Genomic DNA, 11,186 nt, shown 5'->3' with positions numbered 1-11,186 from the left:
GTCGCCAGCTTTCTCGGTACAAAAGCAGAGATGTAACTCTAATTTATGTCGTTTTTTCGCTGACAAAGTGGGAGAAATATTCATTCATTTTCCCCGCTTACAATCGTCTGTATTTATGTCCCACTCCCTTTTGGAATGCTAATTTCCACGTGAAAATTTTCGACGCGCTTGCAAATTAGGTTCTGTGGCTGGGGTTTTTGAACCAGCCATGCTGATATGTCCAAAAAGTGGAAATGGAAGATTTGTTTTGGTTGCATTAATTTTGCACGGAACAATTTGTGACAACCTAGCCGTAGCTTGGCTCTTTTACTCCTATTATAGCATTTTAAATAACGTAAAACGTATTGTGTTAAAAGGAAATAAGTGTTACACATGTATCTACTTTAAATTTGTTGAAATAACTCTTTATTAGTAGCTTTCCTTTAAATAATCTAGGCTTTTAACTTGAGCTAATTGGATTTGGGAGGGCCAAGAATTTTCTCGATTTCGCAGAGTCTGTCCATTACCTGCTGATTTCTGGCCTTTTGATCCTTTAGCTTTTCTCCAATGGCATCCAGGGTGGCTGCAATGGCCAATAGCGAAACATCGGTGGTCTGAAGATCTCTTAGCAAAGGAGTTATCTTTGCCACGGGAACAGAATCTGAGGGCGGCGATGATTGTTCGGGAATTTCCGCAGTGGGAACCTCTTCAACTGGTTTCTCTGCAATAGTTGGAACAACTTCAGATGTAGTATTTTCTGGGGTGTCCTCAGCCGTAATTGGTACTTCGGCAGCTGGAGCTTCAGAAATCACTGGTTCTGCAGATATTGAAACCTCCGAGACTGCTGCCTCTATTGGGATGGTGCTCTGTTCAACAATGACCTCCGGCTTTGTCTCCGTCTCTGGAATTTCAGCTGCTTCGATCTCTTGTGGAACCGGAGGGTCAATGGCAGTATCAGATACTTCTGCAGCAGCAGTAACGATTTCAACAGCGGGTGTGGTGATTTCGGTAGCTGGAGCAGCGTCATTGATGTTGGCAGCATCTGGTTCCGGAGTAGTGGCTAGAGCTTCAGTTATGGCAGGATCCAGGACTTTTTCGGCTACAGCTTCAGGAATCTCAGCAGCAATTTCTGGAATCGATGATGGAGTTTCTGTCACTGGCTCCTCTACGGCAACCACTGGTTCCTGGATTGCGACAGGTGCCTCCACAGGTATGGGTTCTGTAGGAGTCGCTAGGCTTGGTTCCGGTTCGGGTATGGGTTCTGGAGCTGTAACTGCAGCGACAGCCACTTCTGGAGAGGCAACTGCTTCGGTTGGCGGCGGTAATGAGGTCTCTGGTACAGGCGAAGATGTTGTTTCTGCAGCTTCAACAACTGGCGCGGAAGTAGCTTGTTCTATTGAATCTGCAATAGGAGCTCGTGGTTCCACAGGCTCTATTATTAAATCAGCAGCTGCCTCAGGTGGAGCAACGTCTGCAACTACAACTTCTGTTGTAACTTCGACAGGCGGTTGAACTAGCGTTTCAACGGCAGCCTCTGTTGGTACACAAGCATCTATAGGCTCCGTAGGCACAGCCGCAGGTGGTGCAGTGGTTTCGGGAACAGAAGCGGTAGTTGTCGGAGTAGAAACGATTGGTGCAGCGACAGCTGCAGCTTCAGCAGGTGCATCAGCGGGTGCGGCGATCACAGGAGCAACTTCTGGTATATCTGAAGTTGTTATGGTCACTGGTGCTGTTGCTGTTGTCTCAGGAGCTGGGGTTTCGGCAGCCACCACAGCTGGTACAGGTTCGTCAGCCACAGGAGGGACAACAGGTGGAGGTACGCCAACAGGAGTTTCAGCAACAGCACTAGAAACAGGTGATGGATCGATCACTGGAGCTACTTCGGGAACAGCAGATGCAGTGACTTCCGGATCCGTTACTGCTGGTGCTGGTATTGCAGGAACTGGAGTCGTGGCAACGACTGCAGCTGGTATTGATTCTGCTGCTGCAGGAGGCACAACTGGTTGTGTTATTTCAGCAACAGCAACTGGAGCAACTTCTGGGGTTTCTGCAACAACAGGTGGTGCAATGGTTTCTGGCTCTGGGGCAGGAGTAGGAGGTGTAGCTACAGCAGTATCTGCAACTTGAGACTCGGCAACGACTGGAGCAACGGCTGGTATTTCTGGTGCAGTTGTTGAAGCTGCAGCAGCTACCGGAGGCTCAGTCGGAGCACTTACAGGTGACACCACTGCGGTCTCCACAGGTGGTGCAACCGACACAGGCGGTGAAGTTTCAGTCGGAGCAACGACTGGGGTTTCAGTAGCCGCTGGAGCAACGACCACTGGCTCAGTTGCCACGATTGGAGTGGCGGCGACAGTAGTCTCGGGAACAGCAACAGTTGGTGCTGCGGCAACAGGAGCTGAAACCTCGGGGATGAGAGAAGCAACGGACTCCGGTGTGGCTGCAACCGGAGTTTCAGCAATAGGTAGTGACGCGATCGCTGGAGTCTCGGCGACGACGGGAACAACTGCAGGAGCAACGGCAGGCGCAACAACTGGAGCAACAACAGGAGCAGCAGCTACAGGTGCTGCAACGGGAACAGTGGTGTTAGCGGGAACCACAGGTAGTGTGGCCATCACAGGAGCAACAACGGGAGTCGCAGCAACTGGAGGCGCCACGGGTGGTGAAACAGCAGCCGGAGCAGGAGCTGCGGCAGCAACAGGTGGCGTTGCTATCACAGGTGCAGCTATAGGAGCTGGGGCAATAGGAGTGGGTGTTGCAACAACGGGAGGTGCCACTGGTGCTGAAACAGCGACCGGAATCTGAGCAACAGCAACGGTTGGTGTTGAAACTGGACTTGCTGCCGGCGGAGTTGGGGCTGCAACAACTGGAGGCGCTACAGATGCGACAGGAGCGACGGATGCGGCAGCAATTGGAGCTGGAGCAGGAGCAGTAACTTTTGCTGGTTGCACACTTGCAACGGTGGGCGGTGGAGCAACTGGAGTGACTGCAATCGGTGCCGCTGGTGCGGGAGCCACTACCGCTGGTACGGGAGCCACTGCCGCAGGACTAACTACTTGGACAGGGGCAGCCACTGCTGATGGCGCCACAGGCGCAGCAACTGGTGCTGAAACAGGCGATGGAGTCGTTCCTGGTTCCATGTCTATCTTTTGCCCACTTTCACATAAAAGTTAATCCGTTTGTTCCTTTTGGGCGGATTTTACCTTGTCCAATGCTTAGTTGCAAAAATGTTTCATGGCCAGCTTTTCATGGTCAGCAGACAACTGAAAACAGAGGAATTAAAACGAGAAAAAATTGAGACGTGGCAAGGCTGGTTCTGACCATGATTTAGGCCATCGCCTTAAATAAAATAAAATCGATGAAAAACCAGGTAAGAATGAGAAAAATAAGAATAAAAGTTCTTCGGAAAATACTGATGCAAATATCGATAAAATACATTTACATTTGTTAAATTAGATTAGAATTGTCTTGACTACATGAGAAGTAAAAGTTAGAGCAACTTGGTTAACTTGTCTCTTGTTTCTGACATCTATTCAATATATATTTTTCTATTACAGAACTGTAGTTTCTAAATGATGTAAGAGAAAATTAAAGCACCAAAAATTCAAAATTAGGCAGTCAGCAATGAAATGTTCTACTATTAGGAACTGCCCCTTAAGTAAATCAATCCTTTTGAATATTTTCAATATTACCAACCAATTTAATTTGTTGAATAGTTTTGAACAGCGACCGACTTGCCGATGAGAAAAACGGTGTTTAACTGGCCCGTTGACTCAGTTTTCTTGGACATTTTTACCTCTTTTCATTGGTTTACCTTCGGTCAGAAGTCCGACAACTGCCCATTGAGCGCAAAAACTATACGCATAGTTTCAAGTGCTTTTTACGTTTTTCCGATTCCTAGGCCCTAAGGTGCTTACCAGCTGACCTTAGCCACATATTAAATTTGTTCCGGCTCGCACGAGGAAACATTTGGCGCTGAAAAGTGTGCTACATGCGTTGGCGCTCACCACTGCGTATGAGTGATATTCGCATATTATTCGATTATCGATTCCGTTCGCATCTTGCCAAATGCATCGAGTAGATAAATCGGGGAAACGCTTTCAAGAATTTATTCGTGCTCCAGTGCATATCGCTTACCACTCGCTTTGTCAGCTCCACTCGCAGACACATAACTGGTTATTTACACAATACTGATTACTTTGCCGTATTTGCAATGTAGTTGTCAACAAAATGCGACAGGTCCCCGCGCTGCCCCGCACTGCCCCGCCCTGTCCCGACCATCCACAATCCATTTGCTATCGTGGCCCATTCAATGCCTGATGCAATGACAGTTGACAAACTGCCACTACGTAGCCGTTGGATCGGAACACATTAGCTCGGTGGAAATGTAATCGCAAAGAACTAAGAAATAAATCTTTCAATTTTTCGAGTGAATGCCGGGTAGGAAGTGCAGCCAAATGTAAAGCAATCCACAGAGGCAGCCGGCAAGTTGCACATGCCGTCCGTTGGAGCAAGTGTAATGTGATCTGCGTACAATTTGCAGGCGTCGTTTTAAAAAGTCCAACACCAACACCTCCACCTTCGCCTCTCTGCTGGCCGGGAGCCGAGCACACTTGAGACTTTTGCAAATAGTTTTTCCACATATGAACAGAAAGAATTTTTCTCGCAGGATGGAAAATAAAAAAGAGTTGCGAACGAAAAGAAAAGAAATACATATATATAAATAGACGAGATGGGAAAACGCTTATATGGAAATGATTTCACTGGAGAAGTGGAGGAGCGATGCGGAGTAGTTGTGAAGATTGAATTGGCAGTTCAATTTCACGTATTATTGACATTTAAGCGTAAGCATTTGAATATAAACTGAACCCGGCTCAGGGATTGAATGCTTGGAAGGCCGAGAGCGAGTCCTTTCACAGGATGCACAGACATTGGCTGCCTATTATTTTCTGTGCGATAAATCAATCGCATGAAGCAAAATGCAGAGAAAATACCAAGATAAGTGGAAATGAAATTACATCAAGCATACAAATTGTATTTATACTTTATTCTATCTCCTCCTGCATCACTGAACCCGACAATTGATCTGAGCTGTGAAGGAGTTTGCGTACCTCAACGAATACATTCGATTTCCTTCGAATCTATGGTCACAGATGAGTGATCTCAAATTATAATTGCCAGCAAAAGAATAGAAGGCTAAGAAAATTATTGCTATATATTACAAATATTTCTGAGCCAAAGTTTTAAACCTAAACAATTCTCGGCTGAAAACCATTCTCTGAAACAATAGATATTGCATTTCTGGCTATTTTCAAAGGTGAGGCGATCAACTAAAAAAAAAAAACACAAATCATCGCAGCATATACACCTAATTGCCGTCATTTTGCACGCACTGCAAGCGTGTGGAAAGTCGGGCCCGTGTGCGATTGGAAAAACCAAATACAAATATGAATACAAATGCGGGGCGAAAATCGAAATTGCGAAATGTGGCAAAAGGAGCTCAAGCTTCAATCCGGAGCCGCTTCCGGGTGTATTTTGCTAAATTGCAAATATTTCTCAATTCGCATGCATCAGCAGAGAATGCAATGCAAACAATTTTCACCCAGCGGCCACAATAAAAAGGGAAACCCCCGGCGAGCGCAAAAAACCCAACCGCCCACACGCAGAAGGGGCACACAAAGTGCTGGCTAGGCAAAAAAAATTCGCAAAAATCGGCGCCGTATGGCAACCCTGGTCGCTGTGTGGCTGCTGCAACTATGGCGCAATTTATTTCCAGTTTGATTGGTTTTTTCGTGCTTAATTGCACTTGGCTTGCGGGGGGGTGGGCTGGGGAGGTGTGATTCCGACCATCCAATTGGGATTGGTGGGGGCGGTGGTGTGGGTGATGGCTGGTAGTTGCCCCAATTGGTTGAAAGGTCGCGCTCATCACGTGCTTTAATAATTTATTCAAATTAACACGCGTCAGCCTGCCTTTCCGCTTCCCTGGGAAAGTGTCTGTTACTGCGTTTATGCGGAGTGCAAGCTGCAAACTTTTCCAATGAAAAGTTGCAAAATGGCGACATACTCTCGTTAAAACAATTTTATAATCAAGAGCCAAATGTTCATTAAATATACATGTTTATACACATCTCTCTTATTCTTGCAAACTGGTAGATCCAACACTTTCCAGCTAAGCATTGTTAAATTCATGAAAATTCTTATTCTTAAAGCGTGCGGCATAAACATGATATGGCCCAGCGGGTGGCTCAGACTGCGCTCGGTTAATGGCCAACACTTTGTGGTCAGAGCAAACCGGAAAAACTGGCAGGCAAATGCAAAATATTGCACACAAGCACCCACTTACGGTCGCCACCCCACACCCACTTCTCAGGCCATTTTCACCTCCCTGGAAAGTGTGAGTGTGTAAATTACAGCTACATTTTTAATGCATTTTTATTTACATTTACATGGCAGCGCAAACAGAGCCCAGTTGAGCGGAGAAATATTCTGGGCCGACACGAACTTTTGACACTTGACAATTTGATTGTTTTTAAGGCAAAGTGTTAAATTATGCAAAGCACATAACAAACACAAATCGAATGGCACGCACGCACACACTGTATCAACAGCAATGGCAAGTAAAATATTAAATATTGTATAAAAAACGAACAACAATTTGCATCAATTAACTTTGGAGAAATACTCCAGCCACTTGAATGATTTTTCAAGATTTCCATAGTGGCAAAATTCCAAGAACTTGACACTAAAATCACTTGGTGATAAGTGTTTAATCTGTTTAAGGATGTAAACGGGTTTTCTAGTTGAGTTGTCAGCTTAATAGATTTACAATTTGAGGGCATGGTTAGTAAATATTTCACATTTTTCTATTTATATACTACATTTTTATATGTTAACTTTCAGAGAAAGATAGAATTTAGCAGAATATTTAAAATATGGGACAAAATTGAATCAAATATTCAATTGAAAATGCTTAACGCCTTTATTAGCCCTTTCAGATTTTCTTGTAATTATTCAGGCACGGGAAACCCCAGCAAACAGTTTAAAAAATTCAAATGAACTGCGGAATAAATGAACAATATTTACAACGTAATTGCAACTAATGTAGCAAGTTAAATGGCAGTAAACTAATTACGATCCCTGGCCTGGTTCAACATAATTTTCATTGCATTTTGTTTTTTCAGCCTTTTCCCGCGACTGCTTTCCCGCTCCTTGCAGGCTTCTGCTCCTTGCGACTCCTTGCTGGCTCCTTTCTTGTGGTAAATTAACTTGAATGCCGCAATGTATTTACCGGTACTCGAGGCAGGAAAAACAACAAAAAGTATGGCGAAAGGAGCTAAAAAAACAATGAAAAGGCTTCGCCAAATGGAAAGGGTTAAAGAGCAAACAAATCCGACAAGCCGGGAAAAATGCTGCTGCAGGAAAGGTAGGAAAATGCGCGTGAAGAGGGCGGTGTTGGGCTGAGGGGCGTGGCCAGGAGTCGCGTAACTTTTATCATTAGTCCGCTGGGAAATTTAACGGGCACTTAAGTTTTTCTCACTCGTTTTCAACTTATTTTTTGCTGAACTATTGTTTAGCCATAGCTCCTTGCCCCAATTCCCCCACATCCCAGCTGTCACCTTTCATTTGGCTCCTGCTCAGCCCCGTTGAAAATTTATATTATGTTCACTCCGAATGCGGCACTAAGGTTAGCAGCATCATTTATAAGGAACTTTTATTTCGCTTAGCTCCGCCCGTTCGCCTTTGGCTTCGGTTTTTGCGGATATTGTTGCAATTTATTTTATTGCATTTTGTCTACAGTTTGCGGATTTAATTTGGCCCCCAGCACTGCGAACTACAATCTGGTCTTCAGCCGGGCTTAACAAGCTGCCAAGTTTTTAATGCCAGGCCTAAGCGGAAACTTTTTCGATTTGGTTTCGATGGCGGCCCTACTATATTCCTTCGCATCTCTGTACTCGTTTTTATGATTTTATGGCTTGATGTTTGGGAAAGAGCCTGTTTATATTAGGGCCACTAGCGGTCACTTTACCAGGCCAATTTTCATCGGTTGAAGAGGAGGGTTGTCAGAATAACAACACAATTTAAATGTGACTCAAGATAAGGTAGCATTGACTTGGCTACGTGTTTCAGGTTCATGTCCGAAGGATATCACAATAACACATGATGCAAGGACCAGCCCGTTCTTCAAATGTGGACACGTATTCACACAGCCTGTGCCCAGAACGAGGATAAGCCCGAAGTTCTTGTCCTGTCTCTGGTTTTTGGATATTTTCTAGATGTGAACATATGAACGCTTAAAGAAATGTCAATTACATTTGTCGATGTGGACATTTCTGGTGTTGTTGCCGCATTGTTGCTGCTGAAATTTGAAATATCATTGTGGGTGGGGCAGGAGTGCGGGGTTTTAGCCCCATTTTAGACCAGTTTCCATTCAACGCCGAGTGACATTTGTTGAGCAGGCGAGGCCGCAACTGAGAACGGCTGTGGGCACTCAGCACATGTCCTTTTTGCAACAAGGAATTATGTTCCCTTCCCTTCCCATCCCATACAAAAGGGTCCTGACAAAAGTTCAGAGTATTTTAGCAGCACGCACATACAAAATTTATGAACTTTTCACTCAGATGGGATGTGCGGCATGTTTCTTATCCAGTTTGAGGTTTTAATTTAACTGAAATGCCCGTTTGACCGACCAACAAACAGCTTCATTGCAGCATTTCTGCATTGTTCACATCATAATTTGGATTCTTGCACAAGCTTTTTGTCTTTGCGAACCAATTCTTTTATTTGAAAGCCAAGCCTACGGGCAGTTGGACAATAATATTTTCAGTTAAACAACATTTTTCCAATTGATTGGCAATAAATATTTAAAAAAGTTCTTTCCAAAAATATGTACATCTAGGAGAGGTATTGTGAAAATATTCAAAGTAAATAAGCTCGGTGAGCCTTAAAGCTTTTCTTTTTGGCGTGCACAAAGCATTTTCCATGCTCCACTGCCAACTCACCTGCTGCACTTCCGTTTTGACTGGAATCAATTTATTTCTTATTGAATTCATTGATGTGCACTCTTTCTATTTACCTTTTTATGTGCTTTCTCTCACAAATTGTTTCGCTTCGCTGGCATTTGCATTCAACCGATTGTGTTATGGTGGACTCTTTGGCAATAAACAAATAATTAACTTTTATTTGAATAGATAATAATCAGAACTTTTTCGTGGACATGTGATGATAAAAGTATTTATTACTATATCCGTAAATATAAATTTAACAATGTGTTATAAATGAATTTAAAATATGTTCACTAGTAAGGAGAACGTTTATCGGAAACTAGTCAAAGTGACTTGTGGATCCCCAACAAGGAAAAAGGTACTTTGGCATATGGCAATGGAATCATCTCTAATCGGGAGCTTAAATGTGCTCTGTTCTGAGGAGCCTTTCCAATGCTGCTCATAAATAGAGGCCACAAATGGCCAAAAGGTTTCGGGCCCACCCAATCAAAGCCCACCCACAATAGGCGGGGGAGCAAATGACTCTTGAGAATATGTGGTAAACGAGGTCCCCATTCACTGTAAATTCTATGGGAATTCTATGGCACTTCCTCCGATTCCATTCAATCTTGATTCAAAGCCAGCTGTGAACTGCGAAATGAGCGAATCGGACTGGCCCGAAACCCCACCCTTTGACGTCATCTTGGCCAGGAGCGTGTAAGCCGAGTTAGAGGGCCACATAATAAGCTCCATTTCCGCCTTTCCACGCTGAATTGCCAGCACTTACACACACCTTAGCAGCGCATTGAGAGGCGGCCGAAGCAGGTGCAAATAAAACGCTAAATTTGTGTACTTTTCGGCGGCTGCGTTGCCCTGCGTTGCTTCAAAATCCTTGGTCGAGCAAGGAATTGAAAAACATTTACCACAAAACCATTCACATACGTGAGCCGCAAATGGTTCGCAGGACGATGGCAGCTGGCAGAAGGAGCAAGAAAGCTGCAAAAGCGCCGTGAGTTGGGCAAAAACTAATGCAGGAAAAGCGTTTGCTTTTACCCAAGAGCTGGAAAAACGTTGTCAGTTAGGCGGGTATACCTGAATTCAGTGCGGAATCGAAAGGAAAGGAATGGCATGGAAGCAGGGCACCTAAGTGCCAAGCATATGTCTTCCAACAAAGCAGATAGACACACTCACATTCACACGTGAGTGTCGCTCCTTTGTCCATTCTCACAAGTTTTTAGCTCAGGTTTTCCACCTGCCTGGCACCGGATTTATCCAGCAGTGCTAATGTGTTCCCAGTGTCCAGTTGTCCAGTTCCACATGTAATTCCCAGCCCTGCCCGCCTCTGATCTGCAGTTTTCCATTTAGTTTTTTATTTTAGTTTTTTTAGCGACTTTTTTTACATTTTAGTCATTGGCGAGAAAACTTGGTCGAGTTTGTTAGTTTTTCTCAACTTAGTAGATCAATAATATGACCATTATGTGTGTTGGCACGACTGCCGAGTTTTGTTCTCCTAACTGGGAAATTTTTTAAAAACGCAGCATCTTTTATGACCACCTTTTAGCACCTTTGAGCACCTTTTATGACTGTAAGCCAATATTTTGGCAAAATTGAGAATGCTTCACCTAAAGTTTGAATTACCCGCTTGCATTATTTAAGTTAAAAGTGATAAGGCAATAGTTTTAAAGTTCTTGCTTGCTACAATATGAAATCATATCTTAATGTGACAGCTTTCCTACAATTACATTTTTAAGAAATAAACATCTAATATTAAAAACTCCTTCTTTGAAAACACAGATCTAATATTCCATGAGTGCATTAGAGTGGATTAGGGTTCCCGAGCAGAGTCTATCCGGACACAATTTGCGGGCAGCCAAGCGACAGTTAACAAAGCCACGAGGACAATGACAACCTTGTCCATTTATTACCTTGGCCCAAACAAAAAAAAAAGTAGGGAAAGCCATCATCCCGGTATTTACACTTGTTTCGCGCCACGAAGGATTCGCCACGTGCCTCATTCCACGTAGCCCGAGATTTCCTTCCTGTTGGGGGAACCTTTTTAGCATGTCCACGGGCGAAAAATAAACGAGCCAAGAAGGAGTTCAGCTCAATTGAGTCAGCCGGGGGAAGTGCGCCGGAAGTGCATTTTCGAGTCCAGTTGAGCCCGGGGATTGCGAAGTTCTCCGGCTTTGGGTTAATTGATTCCCGAGCGGGGCACGTACGAGGCGG

General features: G+C 44.4%; 1 protein-coding gene across 1 annotated transcript; it reads right to left on the bottom strand.

Annotated features, from left to right (window-relative positions):
* Positions 1-379: 379 nt before the first annotated feature.
* LOC6606724 (calphotin) lies at positions 380-3,762 on the bottom strand. Its single transcript, XM_032722233.1, has 2 exons — positions 3,676-3,762; positions 380-3,242 (listed from the first exon to the last, which is right to left on the bottom strand). The coding sequence occupies exon 2, from the start codon at positions 3,117-3,119 to the stop codon at positions 450-452; it is 2,670 nt and encodes an 889-aa protein (XP_032578124.1). The 5' UTR covers positions 3,120-3,242; positions 3,676-3,762; the 3' UTR covers positions 380-449.
* Positions 3,763-11,186: the final 7,424 nt, after the last annotated feature.

Source organism: Drosophila sechellia, chromosome 3R (assembly GCF_004382195.2).
Source record: "Drosophila sechellia strain sech25 chromosome 3R, ASM438219v1, whole genome shotgun sequence".
Classification (NCBI taxonomy): Eukaryota; Metazoa; Arthropoda; class Insecta; order Diptera; family Drosophilidae; genus Drosophila; species Drosophila sechellia.
This window is presented reverse-complemented; position numbering and strand designations above follow the sequence as displayed.